General features: G+C 52.8%; 1 protein-coding gene across 1 annotated transcript in view; it reads right to left on the reverse strand.

Moving 5' to 3' along the window:
- FBN3 (fibrillin 3) overlaps positions 1-17356 on the reverse strand; it is a 79171-nt gene that overhangs the window by 43529 nt on the left and 18286 nt on the right. Inside the window, exons 6-8 of the mRNA XM_053999564.1 lie at positions 10650-10847; positions 9189-9314; positions 4030-4155 (exon numbers count right to left, since the gene is read on the reverse strand). Of these exons, the coding sequence (XP_053855539.1) occupies positions 4030-4155; positions 9189-9314; positions 10650-10847 (450 nt within the window). The remainder of the gene's footprint in view (positions 1-4029; positions 4156-9188; positions 9315-10649; positions 10848-17356) is intronic.

Genomic DNA, 17356 nt, shown 5'->3' on the forward strand with positions numbered 1-17356 from the left:
AGGGGACAGTGACCCCCAGTTCAAACCAGCAGCTCCTTCCTCAGGCACGGCCCCCACCCCTGCTCAGAGCTGGATTCAGAGGGAATTGCTCCTTTCGGGAAACTTTATCCACCCAAAACCACCAGCACACACAAAGGCAGACCTGGAGAAGGGGAATTTGAAAGCAGGGGTTGAATGCAAAACTGGATCAGCCCCTAATCCTCAGGAAGGGGAGGAGAAGCCCTGGGGGTGTTTGGGTCCCAGGGCAGGGGTTTGCACAAAACCCCAGTAAAGCAGAAAATGCTGCAGCAGAGAGGGGAGGGGAAATTCCAGCTGGGATTAGAGAGAGCTCAGGAGTGGGGATTGAGCCCAGAGGGCTCTGGGGGTGAGTAGGCCTAGCCAGGATGGCAGAGCAGGAGGGGGATGTGGTCCTGGAGGGGACAGGAGCAACTCCAGGCTGGATCTGGGGGTCTGGCAGGGTCTGCACCCATCCCATGGGGGGTGTCCTGATGCCAGGAGAAACAGGAGAGATTATCCAGCACAGCTAATCCCACACAACTGGGCTGCTGGGAGGTGTCCTGGATGAGCTCTGAGATCCCTCCCAACCCATTCCACCATTCCACAACCCTCAGGTCTCCTTTTTCCTCTTGCTTAGACCAAAGTGGATCCAAAAAAGGGCTTTTCAGGCAGGCAAAGCCCTCAATGAAACCCTCCCAACCCTGTCTGAGGCCAGGGCTTGGCCAGGCTCAGCAGGACCCAGAACTGGAGGTGCTGAATCTGCTGCTGCTGCCCGAGGAGAGGCACAACCCAAACCCTCCAGAGCTTTGCTGCACTCCCAGGAAAAAAAAAAAAAAGCTTAAAAAAGGCCAGAGCAGGGAGGGAGGGAAGGAAGGAAGGAACACCATGTGCACGTCTGGGAATGCACTGAAAGGCCGTTTTTCTTCATTTGGAAATTATTCTTTTAAGCTGCTCTGGAAGAGGAACCCTTTGCAGCAAGGAAAATCCAGGGAGCCCCCCCAGCTGCTGGAGCAGCTCCTGGTGCTGCCTGCAGAGCCCTCCCCAAGCAGGAATGAATGAGGCTCTTATGGCCCAGGGTGGGACTGGCCTTTGTGTGTCCAGCCCAGGTGCTTGAATCGTTCCATGAATGCTCCTTTGGGTTTTTCTCCTGGTGGGGTTTTACTGGGGCAGGCACTGAAAGCAGCTCCTGGCACTGGGGATCAGCTCCAGCTCTGGGTGTTGCTGTGCCAGCTGTAAAAACTTCGATTTTTGAGATTATTGCAGTGCCATAAAAAAGGTGTTTGCTTTGCTGAGAAGGGAGGGGAAAGGACCAAGTGCTGGTGCTCCCAAATACCTTTCCTGTGGTCACCTGCAGGGCAACAATCTCAAATTCTGATGCTGGCCATGCCTCAAAAGTGCCCGCATCATTTATCCATCTTCCATTTTCCCAACTGCTCCCTTGCTTTGTTTCATGGGATGGAAACCTGGAACCCCAAACTCTCCAAACAAGCCCCCCCTGGAGCAGAGCTGGCAAAATTTGGGTGCCCCACCCCAGCAGGAGCTGTGGCTTCTGCCAAAACAAACCCTGCCTGTCCCAAAAAGGGAGCTCAGGGCAAGGCTGCAGCACCCAGAGCCAGCTCAGGTGGAGCCAGAGCCCGCTGCAGCTAAATCAGCTCGGCACTATTTTTAAATCCTGGGCTTTCTAATTTTATTTATTTTCGTTTCTCGAAGCTCTTGGTTTCAAGGAAAGTGGGGAATGTCCACATGACTCATCCCAGAGCTGTCACACCCCTCTGGGCTCATGGCAGGGGCTGGGAAACAGCAGGAAAAAATTCCATTCCCATTAAAATCTATCAGTTTCCCAAACAAGAGGATTTGGGCTTTACTTTTTACTCACACTTCACAACTTTTTTTTTTTTTTTCCTCCTGGAACTAAAACATTTAATCCTGTTCCAGATCCGTGGCTAGAAAAGAATTTGGAGCTGATTTTTGATTGTTTTCTTGGGTGTTTTTTTTTTGGTTTTGTTTTTGGTTTTGTTTTTTTTGTTTTTGTTTTTTTAGCTGTATTCATTTCCACAGAAAATGGAAATGCACCTGACATTTTGCACTGCACCACCAATCTCTGCCTGTGCTGGAAAAATTCCTCTTCCCAAATCTCCTCATCCTCATCTTCCTGAAGGAAAATGGACTTTCAGACCAGGGAAAAAAAAAAAAAACTGGGATTTATTTGGAGCCCCTGCTGCTCCTTTATCCCAGGAACTGGGGTTTGATACCAATGGACCATCAAATATTTACAGGAAAGGAGTTTGGATCTGTTAAAAATTTAAAAAAAAAAAAATTCACTCCAGGCTCTGGAGGTTGGAGGCAGCACAGCTCAGGCTGGGGAAAACTCTGGGTTGGGGCCAGTTTGGGGAAGAGGCTTTGGAATGGGAACACCTGGAGCCAAACTGGGCCAGGGCTGAGGGGGAGCAGCTCAGGGCAGCCCCGGGGAGCTGGGATGGGGATTTGGGATTGCCACAAGAGCCTGGGAAGGGCTGGGAAGAACTGGGGAGCTGGGGGGGAAGGAGGGAGGGAATGGGGGGAAAGGGCAGGAACTGAAGGAAGGAGGGAGGGAATGGGGGAAGGAGAGAAGGAATGGGGAAAGAAGAGTGGGAATGGAAGGAAGAAGAGTGGGAATGGGGGAATAGGGCAGGAATGGGGGAAGGAGAGTGGGAACTGAAGGAAAGAGAGTGGGAATGGGGGAAGGAGGGAGGGAATGGGGGGAAAGGGCAGGAATGGGGAAGGAGAGTGGGAATTGAAGGAAGGAGAGTGGGAATGGGGGGGAAAGGGCAGGAATGGGGGAAGGAGAGTGGGAATGGGGGAAGGAGAGTGGGAATGGGGGAAGGAGAGTGGGAATGGGGGAATAGGGCAGGAATTGAAGGAAGGAGGGCAGGAATAGGGGAAGGAGAAAAGGAATGGGGGAAGGAGAGAAGGAATGGGGAAAGAAGAGTGGGAATTAAAGGAAAGAGGGTGGGAATGGGGGGAATAGGGCAGGAATGGGGGGAAGGAGGCCAGGAATTGAAGGAAGGAGGGCAGGAATGGGATGCTGTGGGGAGAAGGAGGGCAAGAAAGGGAGGAAGGAGGGCAGGAATGGAAGGCAGGAGGGCAGGAATGGGATGCTGTGGGGGGAAGGAGGCTCCCAGGGAATGTGGACGAGCTCCCCTGGCAGCCCCATAGGGATGGGGGTCTGTCTGTGCATCTTTTCCCAGGATCCAGAAGGATCCAGAGAAGCAGCTCAGGGCTAAGAACTCTTTCCCAAAGGCTGAATTCACGGGGATGAAGCCAGCTGAGCCCCATGGAATATCAGCCCGGGGCAGTTGGGATTTATGAGCCGTGCTGGGAGCAGGAAGCAGCAGGAGGAGGTGATAAAATTCCCTGATTGTTTTCCCTGGTTCCCCAAGCCTTGGAGCCCTTTCCCTGTCCCTCTGCAGGGCAGGGATGTGCAGCTGGGGGCTGCTCCCCATCCCCGTGTCCCTCTGTCCCTCTGTCCTTGGACTTCCACACCCCAAAGGCACAGCCAGCCCAGTTGTGCTGGGAGCACTGGTGGAAAACACGGGGACAGGAGGGGAGAGAGGGGGAGTGTCTGGGATCCTCCTGCAAACTGGGAATATCCAAATGGGATATTCTGTGAGAGGAGCACGGGGATCCTTCCTCACTCCCCCCAGCCCCACGCCTTCCTCCCAATTCCTTCCTCACTCCCCCCACATTCCCAACCCCACGCCTTCCTCCCAATTCCTTCCTCACTCCCCCCACATTCCCAACCCCACGCCTTCCTCCCAATCCTCCTCCTCCTCCTCCTCACATCCTTGCCATCCCTTTCCACCACTGAGACCCCCCCCACAGCCCAAATTCTCGAGAGGGAGAAAGACCAAGGCGATCCCGCTGGGCGCAGGACGGGAGCAGCGAGCACCTGGAGAAAGGAGCATTTCCCACCCATGCCAGCACCACTCCCAGATCCCTGTGCGGACATCCCCGGCCCTGATCCGGCCCCAAATGCCGGTTTTTCCCGCTCACCGAGGCAGCGGGATCCGTCGGGGCTGCTGACGAAGCCGCGGGGGCAGGAGCACACGTAGCTGCCCACGGTGTTGGTGCAGTCGCCGCCGTCGCACACGCCGGGGATGGCCCCGCACTCATCCACGTCTGCAAGGGACAGAACCCGCACGGGGAGGATGAAAAAACGTCCCCTTCCCCTCCCCCAAATCCAGGGAGATGGGTTTTGGGGGTCAGGGGGTGCCGGGGGTTATTAAAAGTCTCCCATTCGTGGAGTTTCTGCTTCTCTCCATGGCCCCTCTCAGGGTTTAGGATGGACAACGGGAAGAAATTCTTGCCAGAGAGAGAGGGATTGGACATTGGAAAGGGCTGCCCAGGGAGGTTTGGAGTCCTGCTCCCCCATCCTAATCCAGGGCACAGAGGATGGGAGCTGGGTTTTGGGGGTCAGGGGATGCTGGGGGTCATTAAAACTCTCCCATTCGTGAGAACCTCTCCCAGGGGAAGTTCAGGATGGACAGCAGGAAGAAATTCTTCCCAGAAAGAGAGACTGGACACTGGAAAGGGGTGCCCAGAGAGGTTTGGAGTCCTGCTCCCCAAAGGTGCCCTTGGTCATGGTCTGCAAGTCCAACCCTTGGTGATGGGCTGGACTTGCAGACCCCTGTGAGCTCCTCCCAGCCCAGGATACTCCACAATTCCATTCTCTGATTCTATTCCAGTCAAGAGGGGAAGACAAATTCCTGCTTGGCTCTTTAGGACTCTCAAATTCTGCCCCTGGCCAGCACCTGAGGGGTCCCCTGAGCCCCCGGTGCTGCTGTGGCTCCTTGATGCTCCGAGTCCCCCAGAAAAGCCCTGAGAGCTCCCAGGGCAGCAGAGCAGAACACAGAAAACACCTCCCCCACCTGGGCCCCTGCAGCCAAAAAGAGATTTTATCAGCCAGCCTGCCCTGTCATTCAATCCCAGCCCTGCAACTCACGGAGCTCTGCAGGGAAAAGAGGTTTAGGAAGGCAAAGTTGTGCTACTGGGGAAAAAACCCAGCCCAAAACTTGGTGTGGCTCTGGGGAGGATCCCAGACCTGGGGCTGCTGACAGATCTGTGCCTCTGACATCCCTCACTCAGCCCAGGGGCAGCAGTGGATCCCATTCCTATGGAAAACCCAAGAGGTTCCATCAAACTGCAGCTCCTTTTTTTTTTTTGCTTTCCCTGAAACCCCTTGAAAATCCCAGAGAAAAGAGCCCATTCCTCCAGGACTCCACATCCTGTGCTTCAGGAACCTGATCCCTGGGCTTTGTTGTCCTTTCAGTCCTTCCCCACCACATTTTCCTGCTCGGTTTTCCCTCTGGGAGTGTCCCGTGGTGGTTTGGAGCCGTTCAGGCAGAGCTGACCCAGCGGGACGGGTTCATTCCCCTCTCATTAACACCCAGGGGAGGGAATCCTGCCAGCCCCAGCCTGGCTCCTTCCCGACTTTTCCAACCTTCTGTTCAGAATTGAAGCAGGATCCTGTGCTCTGCTGCTCAGACAATGGCAGGATTCAAGGCAAACGTTGATTTTGGAGCCGGGATTGGAATTGGCCAGGAAAAGCTGGAAAAGCCAAAGGCTGCAGAGCCTCTGGAAGAGCTGGAGCTGCAAAGCTCATCCCACAAGAGCTGTGGGAACCCCAACCTTTCCATGTGCTAAAAACCCAGGGTTTGATGGAGAAAACACCCCCAGGGGTCGTGCCTTGGGATCCTTCAGCTGCAGCACCAGGCACTCGAACCACAGAGTGGGGAAATGGAAGCTCCAAACCACCCAAATCCAGGGAAATGAGCTCTGGATGGAGCAAAACAATGAGCTCTTCAGAGGGGTTTTGTGAGGAAATGGAAAGAAGGTGGTTATGGGGTTCTGGGGAGCTTCCTCTAGTGCAGGAACGTCAGGAAATTCAGGATTTTGTGCCCTGGTGGAAAAAGCCTGGCCTGTGGGGGCATAAGGAGCACCTCACATCTAAAGGGGTGAGGAAAAGAGGTGAGATTTGGAATCCCTGGATTTGTTCCCTCTGGCAGAACATCCTGGAGAGGCCAAAAATGGGCAAATCCTGGCTGAGATTGTTGCACACAGCTTGCCTGGAGCCTTCCATTTTCCATTCCCTTTCCTGGTGTGTCTCCGTGGATTTTTTTTTTTTTTTTTTTTTTTTTTTGTCTCTTATCAGCCTGGATGGATTTTGGATGCAGGACACATTCCTTTGGGAATCATCCTGGATGAGGCACTGGCATTACCTCACTGATAGCAGAGCTTGGCCTTTGTCCTGCAGCACAGGAAGGGCTGTTAAAAAGTGAAATTCTTGGCAGAGAAAGCCTGGAATTATGGCAGGAAAAGCTTTGTCCAGCCAGTGATTCCCCCTTAACTCCACACCACGGAATTGTTCCCTTCGGTGTCATTTTTCCGGTTGCTTCCAGGATCATTTAAAAATGCCACAGCCTCCCCTTCCCTGTGATTTATGGATCCAGGTCTCTGGAGCAGCAGGATGTGTCCGAGCTCGGCTTTGATGTTCCCTCTCTCCACTTTGCACCCGGAATTTTCTTGTGTCCTCAACAATTCTCCTCCCGTCGTGTTGGGAACTCAGCTGGATTCAAACCTGCCTTTCTCCCCAGGCTCTCATTCCCTTAAAACCTCAACAGATCCTGCTTTTTTCCCCCTTTTTTCCATCATAATCCAGCCGTGAGATCGGTTAATTCACCCCTAACCTGGCAATTCCCGCCCTCTTTGCTCATCTTTTTGCACAACATAAACACAATTTTCGGTGCTTCCCAAGCCGACCTTGCCTCCAGCGGTTTTCAGGGAGCAGCCTGAGCCTTCCCCTCCCTAAATCCAGCACTTCCCTGTTTGCCAGACTGCTCAGATCCCTCAGAAAGGGAGCACTGCCATCCTCAGAATACAATGGACAATGGGATAACACGAGCCACCCTCTGGAAGGGTCCCATCCATCAGGGATGAGCCTGGAATGGAGCAACCCCGGACTTGGAGGAGGTTCAGGTCCAAATCCGGGCTGGATGTTTCCCTGAGAGGAAAAGGATTCCTTTTCCTGCTGGAGCTGAGAATCCATCCAGGGAATATCCAGCTGCAGCCGCCCCCTTTGCTCGGGGCCTCTGTTATCAGTGTGGAATATCAGGGCTTGGAAAAGCGTCTTTATCCTCCGGGACCGAATTCCAGGTGTTGGTGTTGGGAGATAAGGTTTGTGTTAGGAGATAAGGAAGGCACCGCTGTTATCTCTGCTCCCACCAGGACACGGCCGGGGAGGGGCGTGAATCGTTAATGAGGGGACATCGTTAATGAGGGGACATCGTTAATGAGGGGACGTCCCTAATCAGCGAGCTGGGCTCTGACCTGCGGCTCCAGCACAATCCCAGCTGCTGGCTTCCCACCAGGAATGCCCCCAGCACAAAACTCGAGCTCTGGGAAGGCGGGGAGAATCCCCCAGAGAGGTTTAATCGAGGTTTGACATTCCCTGGATGCCAGGCTCGGATGGGGAATCTGAAAATGAGAGGGAAGCAGAGAATTCCCTCCTTTCCCCACTGTAAAATTAACCCAAAACTCAACAAGGGAACTCCTGCCGAGCTGGGATTCGGAGCCTGGAGCACACCTGGATCACAAATCCATCCTCTGGTTGTGCTTTGGTCAAACCCTGGGCTCAGTGAGGAGAGCACTTGGACCAAGGCAGAGATTTTGGCAGTTTCAGCAGGAATGTGAAGCTCAGGAATTCCATGCTCCATCTGCTGGACCAAATTCCTGATGGATCAAAGGGTGCAGGGAACTCGGGGCCCAAATCTTCTTGTGTCCATAAAGTGGCAGAGGAACCCTCTCCATTCCCCTGTCCACAGCATTTTAGGGAATCCCAAAGGTGATTCCACTTTCCTGGGATCCTTCTCACCTTCTGGTGGCCCTGGGGGGACACGGAGGTGACACAGCTGGGAGAGAGGAGCTCTCAAACCCCGTCCCTTTGGAGCATCCCTCCTGTTTCTGTCGTTCCCAGCAGGACTCCCAGATCCAAAGGGAAGCCTCCTGGCCTTGGTGGTGATCCAGGGCTGGAGCAGCCCCTTGGGAATGCTGGACTTGTCCCTTTTTGTGGCCAGGACAGGGAAGGGGATGTTTGTGGCCATGTGGGGCTGCTCTTCCAGGCACTGAGGGGGAGTGGGAGGCCTCTCACATCTGGAGGACAGATCCAGACAATGGATTTGGTTTAATCTCAGGATGAGATTCCAGCTCAACTGGTTTCAGATGTGCTCTGCTCCCCAGCTGGCGTGGGAGAGGCAGGGAGGGGCAGGAGAAGCTTTCTGCTGCCCCTGGTCCCACCTTGGCCAGGCAAATTCCTGGAATATCATTGGATTGGGGGAGCTGGTCCTTCACCTGACACAGAAAAAAAAAAAAAAAAAAAAGAGGGCTGGTTTGGATTGTCCTGCTTTCAATCCTTGGATGTGGAGCTCTGCAGGAATTCTGTCAGGATTTTAGAGAAAGTCTCCTGGCGTCCTGCCCAGGAAGATGCTCAGACACAGATGTTTCCTGGGGATGAAGGAATGTCCATCCCCCAGCAGGGACTGACCTCTGCAGCTCCTGGCTCTCTTTGGGAAACGTTTCCTGAGGGGCAGAATCCTGGAATGGTCAGGGTTGGAAGGACCTGAGAGATCATCTCATCCCACCTCCTACCATCCCAATTCCAGGGGCTTCCAGAGGCAGGCAGAGCTCTCCCTGAGCTCCCAGCACCAGCCTGATTTCCCATTTCACAGTGATTAAATCCTCACAGCGCTAATGAAGAGCCTCCAAATTAAAAGTTGTTGCGTTTTCAAGGCTTGATCAGACTCAGAACCTGGCAGAGCTTTGGAGGCAGCCCTGAAATGAGGTCCCAGAGGTCCCTCCTGTGCCATCAGTCTGTGTTCCCATTAAAATATCCTTTAAAAAACCCCTCTGTGAACAAACCAAACCATTTCCTTCTGGTTTGAGGCAAGATCAGGAGATCAGGCAAAGCCTATTCCTCATTTCCTGCCCTTGGCCTCCTCTGGGAAGCAGATTAAAAACCCCTTTGGCAGGGAAGTGGGATCCAGCCTGGAATGGGAGCTCTGTCCCATCCCCACCTTGGAAAAACCCGGGACTGAAATGCTCCTGGGACACTGGGAAGTGGAGCATCCTGGCAAATCCAGGTGTGGAGCCTCCCTTACCTTCACACCTGTGGCTGGTCTCGCTCTGCTTGTGCCCTGCAGGGCACTTGCACTCGTAGGATCCCACGGTGTTGATGCAATTCCCACCTTGGCAGAGGCCAGGGATGGCCTGGCACTCATCCACATCTGCAGGAGGAGGAGGAGGAGCAGGGGTGTGAGGGAACAGACACAGATCCGTGGATTTCCCTCTGCTCCTAGGAGCTGCATCACATTCCAGAGGGAATTACCCCTCAGATTGCACCAGGGAATGGACAGGAATGAATTCCTGCCTCGAGCAAGGGGGACACAAAGGTATGGGAATGCTTCCCAAAGGATTTGGCCATCCCGTGGTTCTTTGGGAGAAACACCCTGTGGGATGGAGGAGCTCACCCCAGAGCCACAGTGTGCCCAGAATCTCTGGGATAAAATGGTGTTGGAAGGTGCCAGGGGACACTCTGGGTCCATGGAGATGCTCCGTGGCACATGGAGGGGGATCTGGAAAAGTTCCACAGAGAGTTCTGTGCTTTGGGGCTCTACTTTGGGGGTTTTCCTCTCTCTGTTCTCTGTTTTAGGGTTCTGCTTTGGGGCTCTGCTCTCGGTGTCCTCTGCTTTGGGCTTTGCTCTCAGCATTCTCTGCCTTGCTGCTGGTTTAGGCTCCTGTTCTGGGCTCTGCTCTCAAAACTTTGGGGCTGGTTTAGGGTCCAATTTTGTGCTCTGCTCTCAACATTTTGGGGCTGGTTTAGGCTTCCCTTCTGGTCTCTGCTCTCAGCATTTTGGGGTTATTTTAGGGTTACATTGTTTCAGGCTCTGCTCCCATCACTTTTGGGCTCTTTTAGGCTCCCATTTTGGGCTCTGCTCAAAGCATTTTGGGGCTGTTTTAGGGTCCTGTTCCCGGCTCTGCTCTCAGCACTTTGGGGCTGGTTTAGCTCCTGTTCCAGACTCTGCTCTCAGCACTTTGGGGCTGGTTTAGCTCCTGTTCCAGACTCTGCTCTCAGCACTTTGGGGCTGGTTTAGCTCCTGTTTCAGACTTTGCTCTCAGCACTTTGGGGCTGGTTTAGGCTCCTGTTCTGGGCTCTGCTCTCAGCATTTTGGGGATGTTTCAGTCTCCTGTTCCAGACTCTGCTCTCAGCACTTTGGGGCCGTTTTAATGTTAAACTGTTCCAGGGATCTGCTCTCAGCACTTTGGGGCTCTTTCAGTCTCCTGTTTCAGACTCTGCTCTCAGCATTTTGGGGCTGGTTTAGCTCCTGTTCCAGACTCTGCTCTCAGCACTTTGAGGCTGGTTTAGGCTCCTGTTCTGGGCTCTGCTCTCAGCATTTTGGGGATGTTTCAGTCTCCTGTTCCAGACTCTGCTCTCAGCACTTTGAGGCTGTTTCAATCTCACATTCCAGACTCTTCTCTCCACATCCTCCATCCCAGCGCTGCTCAGAGGAGGCTCTGACCCCTCCGCTGGCCCTGCCCCACCCCATTCCCGTCCCGCTGACCCTGGCAGGCTCCGGTGCGGATGTTTGGGATGAAGCCGCGGCGGCAGGGGTGGGGCTGGGCCGGGCACATCTCGCAGGGGTGGCCCCAGGCGCGGCCGATGGTGGCACAGCACATGGTCTTGGTGCACACGATGCCGCTCAGCTGGCCCTGGCACATCTGGTTGTTCACCTGGCTGAAGCAGGGCCCCGTGCGGTAATCTGGGGAGGGAATGAAAGAATTCCTGCATTAGATCCAGTGTGTAAATCCCAGGATTTCTGCCCGGCTCCCTTGCCGGCGCGGTGTGAGATTTTTGGGTGGTGGCAAATTGAAGCACAGTGTTGGAGGGGGTGGTGGCCCTAAAAGGAGCTGAAAAGCTGAGGGAAAGTTGGGATTGCTGTTCCCTCTTCCCAGAGCCCGGTGTGGGATGTGGAGCAGCTCCACCTCCCCAGCTCCAGGTAAATCCCATTAGGGGATTGCAAGAAATTCTGAATTTTAAGGGATTTAGGGAACCCCTCGAGCTCTGAATCCCTGACAATTCCAATGGCAATTCCCATTAAAGGACTGCAAGAAATCCTGAAAATTCCCATGATAGGAAGAGGTGAAGAGGCGATTCCAGGGCTGCAATTCCACCTGTTCTGGGAATTTCAGGGATGAGGAAAGCAATCAAATTAAATTTCCTTCCCTGGAAGTGCCCAAGGCCAGGCTGGACAGAGCTTGGAGCACCCTGGGATGGTGGAAGTAGCTGGCAGGGAAATTCCACGATTTTTATGTTCCCTTCCATCCCAAACCAGTCTGGGATTCTGGAATTCTCAGACTCTGGGATTCTGTCTCATGATTAATTTCTTCACTTGAACTCCCAAACATCTCCTGGCAATTTCAACTTTAAACCCCAGACACTGCAGGAACAACCAGCAGGTTTCCCATTCCCAATTAGGATCCTCCCATCCCTTAAACTCCAAGGATTTGAACCCAATTTTTGCAGGGTTTTGCCCTCAGGAATGTGAGTTTGCCCTTGATGAGGGGATATTGGCCCAGCAGGAAGCAAAATCCTTCCGTGGGATTTTTCCTTCAGCTGGGCAGAGGTGGTGGCACAGAAGTGTTTGATCTGTGGCTGGGAAAAAAAAACAAAACAAAACAAAACAAAATAAAACAAAAACCCCTTGGAGCATGTCCTGCTCAGCCCAGAAAATTCCCCCTGAAGTGTCTGAGCAGTCAGGTGTTGGTCAGGCAGCCAGAGCCTGGCTGAGATGGGCTCAGGGAATTTCCAGACTGGAATTAGGCAGTAATTAGGAACTGCCCTGACCCCAATTCCCTGCTCCTGGATTAACCCCCAGATGTCCCTGCAGGGAAAGGTTTGGGTTTGATGTGTTTGAAGCAATAAAAAAGTCTTTTTGGCGGGGGGTGAGAGCACTGGGAGCCCCAGGTAACCACGTCCCAAAATTCATGGAAAACACCCAGGAAATCCTCCTGCCTTGGAAAGAATCAATTAGCAAAGAATTCCTCATTTCCAGCTTAATGCTCCCTCTGATTTGTGTTCTGGAGCAGTTTGTACTGGGAAATTAAAGCTGGGAAAATTGGGCTGTGGATGCCACTGGGAGGTCGAGAGAAGGATTTGAGAGGGAAAAAAGGAAAGGTTTGGAAGTTACATCGGTGTGAAGGGGATGGCATCTCCCAAAAAAAAGCCTTTTTTTTGGGAATCTGACCAGAAACATGAACCATGGGGAGTTACCAAGTGACAATCCTTTTTTTTTTTTTTTTTGACCCAAATTTTACAAGTTCCCAGAGCAGTGGCTGATGTCACTGCGGGGTGGACCCCCAAAAAAACTCAAATTAATAAATTAAAAAAACCCAAAAATCAATGCTCTGAACAGAGAGAAAATTGGCCAAACCTGCACCTCCCACCTCATCTCCTACCTCATCTCCCCCAGGCACTGCAGGAATTCCTGGAGGGGGATAATGAATGAGGGATTGTGAGGAGAACACCCCCTTTTAAGCCCATAATTGCCCAAAATAACTTTTCCTATGCAGATGACTCCTTTGGAGGGAATGAAGCCAAGGAAATCTCAGTCTGGAGAGCCCTGGCTGCCTCCCAGCCCCAGCTGGTGCTAATTTTAATGGGCAAATGATTAAATTTTTAATGAGGCACCAATGAAATTTTATGAAGGAAATAGGGACGCTTAGGAGATGTCTGAAGCCTTTCCCAGTCCCTGCATGGGATCCGTGTTCCAGGAATCCTGCTGCAGGTAGGTGTCCTGCAGGAGTGGGGTTTTTCCTTGGAAAAGCTGAGGGAAAGTTGGGATTGCTGTTCCCTCTTCCCAAAGCCCGGTGTGGGATGTGGAGCAGCTCCACCTCCCCAGCTCCAGGTAAATCCCATTAAGGGATTGCAAGAAATTCTGAATTTTAGGGGATTTAGGGAACCCCTCGAGCTCTGAATCCCTGACAATTCCAATGGCAATTCCCATTAAAGGACTGCAAGAAATCATGGATTTGGGGGGATTTAGGGAACCCCTCGAGCTCTGAATCCCTGACAATTCCAATGGCAATTCCAGTGACAATTCCCATTAAAGGACTGCAAGAAATCCTGAAAATTCCCATGACAATTCCTATTGAAGGACTGCAAGAAATCCTGGATTTGGGGGGATTTAGGGAACCCCTCGAGGTCTGAATCCCTGACAATTCCAATGGCAATTCCCACTGAAGGACTGCAAGAAATGCTGGATCAGGGGGAGTTCTGCGGGGAGGGTTTGATCAGGAACTTCTGAAAATATTCACAAGAAAAAAGAGTTTCATCCACTCCTGCAACATCCCTGGAGCCAGGAGAGTGTCCCTGAGTCAATTCCAGTGGGAATTCGGCTCCCTGGAGATGGAAAAGTGGGATAATTCCAAGATTTTCTGTGTTATCTAAAGGACAATCCCAGCCACACAAATCCATCATGGGAGTAGGTCCAGCACAAGGGAAGGGGAAGGGAATGAGGAGCTTTTTTCTTCTCCCACCCTCTGGAATTCCAGGGGCTGAATTCCTCCTCTCCAAAACAAACAAACAGAGCGAGGAAGAGGAGATTTTTCCTTTGCCAAAACTCCAATCCCCTCTCACAACAAACAATGGAGGCTTTGCCTTGAAAGCTGCAGGACAAAAGTGGCCCGTGGATCATCCCCAGGGAGCTCCAGCTGGGATGGGGCCACAAATCCTGGGATTGGGCAGGAGGCCACGGCTGGGACTGAGCCAGAGCCACCAACAGGAGGGACAGGGACTGGGAGGGACAGGGACTGGGATCAGAGAGAGACAGGGATTGGGATCTGGGAGAGACAGGGACAGGGATCTGGGAGAGACAGGGACTGGGAGGGAAAGGGATTGGGATCAAGGAGGGACAGGGATTGGGAGAGACAGGGATTGGGAGGGATAGGAATTGGGATCTGGGAGGGACAATGACTGGGATCTGGAAGAGACAGGGTTTGGGATCAGAGAGAGACAGGGACTGGGAGGGACAGGGATTGGGATCAGAGAGAGACAGGGATTGGGAGAGACAGGGACTGGGATCTGGGAGAGACAGGGACTGGGAGAGACAGGGATTGGGATCAGAAGTGACAGGGATTGGGATCAGAGAGAGACAATGACTGGGATCTGGGAGAGACAGGGATTGGGATCAGAGAGGACAGGGATTGGGATCTGGGAGGGACAAGGATTGGGATCAGAGAGAGACAGGGACTGGGAGAGACAGGGACTGGGATCAGGAGTGACAGGGATTGAGAGGGACGGGAATTGGGATCAGAGAGAGACAATGACTGGGATCTGGGAGAGACAGGGTTTGGGATCAGGAGTGACAGGGATCACAGGGGAGAAAGGTTAAAATCAAATGCTCCGTGGAGCAATGGATGCTCTGCTCACAGAGACCTTGGAATCCTGGGATGCTCCTGGCTGGAAGGGACCTTAAAGCTGATCTCATTCCTGTCCCACAGGCAGGGACACCTCCCACTGCCCCAGGCTGGCCTTGGGCACTTCCAGGGATTCCCTCTCTGGGAATTCCATCCCAGCCCCTCCCACCCTCACAGGGAACAATTCCTCTCCAATATCCCACCTAACCCTGCCCTCTGTCCATGGGAAGCCATTCCCTGTGTCCTGGCCCTCCATGGACATGTCTTCCAGCCTGGATCAACTGTTCCTCTTGTTGTCCAGGTGTTTTCCAATTGTTCCTCTTGTTCTTCAGGTGTCTTCCAATCGTTCCGGTTGTTTTACAGGTGTTCTCCAGTCTGGATCAATTGTTCCTGTTGTTCTCCAGGTGTTTTCCAATTGTTCCTGCTGCTCTCCAGGTGTTTTCCAGCCTGGATCGATTGTTCCTGTTATTCTCCAGGTGTTTTCCAATTGTTCCTGTTGTTCTCCAGGTGTTTTCCAATTGTTCCTGTTGCTCTCCAGGTGTTTTCCAGCCTGGATCAATTGTTCCTGTTGTTCTCCAGGTGTTTTCCAATTGTTCCTGTTGTTCTCCAGGTGTTTTCCAGCCTGGATCGATTGTTCCTGTTGTTCTCCAGGTGTTTCCCAGCCTGGATCAATTGTTCCTGCTGCTCTCCAGGTGTTTCCCAGCCTGGATCAATTGTTCCTATTGTTCTCCAGGTGTTTTCCAGCCTGGATCAATTGTTCCTGTTGCTCTCCAGGTGTTTTCCAATTGTTCCTGTTGTTCTCCAGGTGTTTCCAGCCTGGATCGTGGCTCTGCAGCCCCAGAGCTGTCTCAGCCCCTCAGGCTCCAGGGGAGGGGAGGGGAGCAGCCCGAGGGTCTCCCTGAGGGGCTCCTTTCTCATGGAATACTTTCTCCAGCTCGTCATTTCCTTACTTCACCCAAACACAGCCACATTCCTCAAGTTTAACTGTTTGGACTTTTGCAGAAAAGAAAAAGCTGGCGGGGGCTCTTTCTAAGGCCAGACATTCCAAGAGCTGGAAAAACACATCCAAAGGAAATTGTAAAGGGGGAACTTTTTTCCCTGAGTTTTCCTGTCCTGTTTTTACTGTTTCCTGATGAAGTCTCGGCCTGATGAAACCCCAGAGAGTTTCAAGGAGGCACAAAGAGCACAGGGAAACACGGAGCTGGTGGTTCCAGGGCAGGAGGGATGGTTGGAAATGTCAGGGCAGGACTTGGAAACTCCTGGAAGAGCCCTCGGGGTCAGGACTTGTCCTGGTTGCTCAGTGGAGGGGCTGGGGTGGCACTTCCAGAGCTCCAGACTCTTCCCAAGCTCTCAGGTGGAAACTTGGCACTGCCCAGAGACCCTTGGAAGAGACCACAGATCCTGGATCCAGGGAAAAGCTCCTGGATCCCAGGGAAAAGCTCCTGGGTCACAGGGAAAAGCTCCTGGGAAAAGCTCCTGGATCCAAGGGTAGAGCTCCTGGATCCCAGGGAAGAGCTCCCAGATCCCAAGGAAAAGCTCCTGGATCCCAAGGAAAAGCTCCTGGGAAAAGCTCCTGGGTCACAGGGAAAAGCTCCAGGAAAAAGCTCCTGGATTCCAAGGAAAAGTTCCAGGGACAAGTTCCTGGATCCCAGGGAAAAGCTCCCAGATCCCAAGGAAAAGCTCCTGGGTCCCAGGGAAAAGCTCCAGGGAAAAGCTCCTGGATGCCAAGGAAAAGCTCCTGGGTCCCAAGGAAAAGCTCCCAGATCCCAGGGAAAATCTCCTGGGTGCCAGAGACAGGCTGCACAGGGAAGATTTAATTTGGCTGGAAAAACAACCCCAAATGAAAAACCTCATCCCTGGAGCTCCAAACATCACCTGAGTCAAACTCAGTCATTTTTTCCTACTTGAGGGAGGGTGGGATCAGAGCCATGACATCAAAATCCTTCATTTTGCTGTAAAAGCCGTGAGCAGCCCTTGGCCTCTGGCCCCACAGGCTCAGCTTTTGTGGGCTGCAGCTTTTCCTCCCACACTGATGTAATGGGAGCTCGGGTTCCACAAAATATCCCCCAGCCACTCGTCCCAGAAGATGTCAGGGAGAGGGAGGAAATGATGCTGGAATTCTGTGAGTGCCTGCTCCGAGGGTATTTCCCTCTGGAGGGGGGGATTTCCTGCATGAGGTGTGAGGGGGGTTGTTCTGCTCCCAGTACAAAGCAGCCTCTTACTGGAGCTGCTCTCTCAGCGCTCAGAAATTCACTTTATTCCAATTTAAAATTCAAATTAGTTCTTGTTACGGCGGGAGCAAAGTAAATTCAAGTGAAGCCCCTCAATAAAGCTGGAATTGGATGGATTTGGGGTGGATGAGATCTTTTTGTCAGGGATGGGGCTCACAGAATCCCAGGATTCCGGGGTTGGACATCACCCAGCCCAGCCCAGGGTCACCTGGAGCAGGTGACACAGGCACCAGGTGGGTTTGGAGTCTCCAGCTCCCTGGGCAGCTCTTCCAGGGCTCTGCCACCTCCAGGGAAAGAGATTTTCCCTCCTGCTGAGGTGGAATTTCTTGTGTTCTGTTTGTGTTTATGCTCCTCACTCCTCACTCCAGTTATTAACACAGAGAATTCCACATCTGGCAGAACCCAGGACATTCCCTGGCTCTGGAAGGAGGAGATTTGTCCTTTCTCCCTATCAGGGAAAGGGCTTCAGGCTCTGCTTGGAATGAATCCTGCTCCAGGAAAATCCTTAGGAATGAGGACTGGAGCTGAAGTGAGAGCTACAGGAGGTGCTGCTGCTGGAATCTCGTTGTGGAGACTCCCAGGGATCCCAAATCCTGCTGGACACAAATCCTGCTGCTCAGAGA

This window comes from Vidua macroura, chromosome 26 (genome assembly GCF_024509145.1).
Source record: "Vidua macroura isolate BioBank_ID:100142 chromosome 26, ASM2450914v1, whole genome shotgun sequence".
NCBI classification, from domain to species: domain Eukaryota; kingdom Metazoa; phylum Chordata; class Aves; order Passeriformes; family Viduidae; genus Vidua; species Vidua macroura.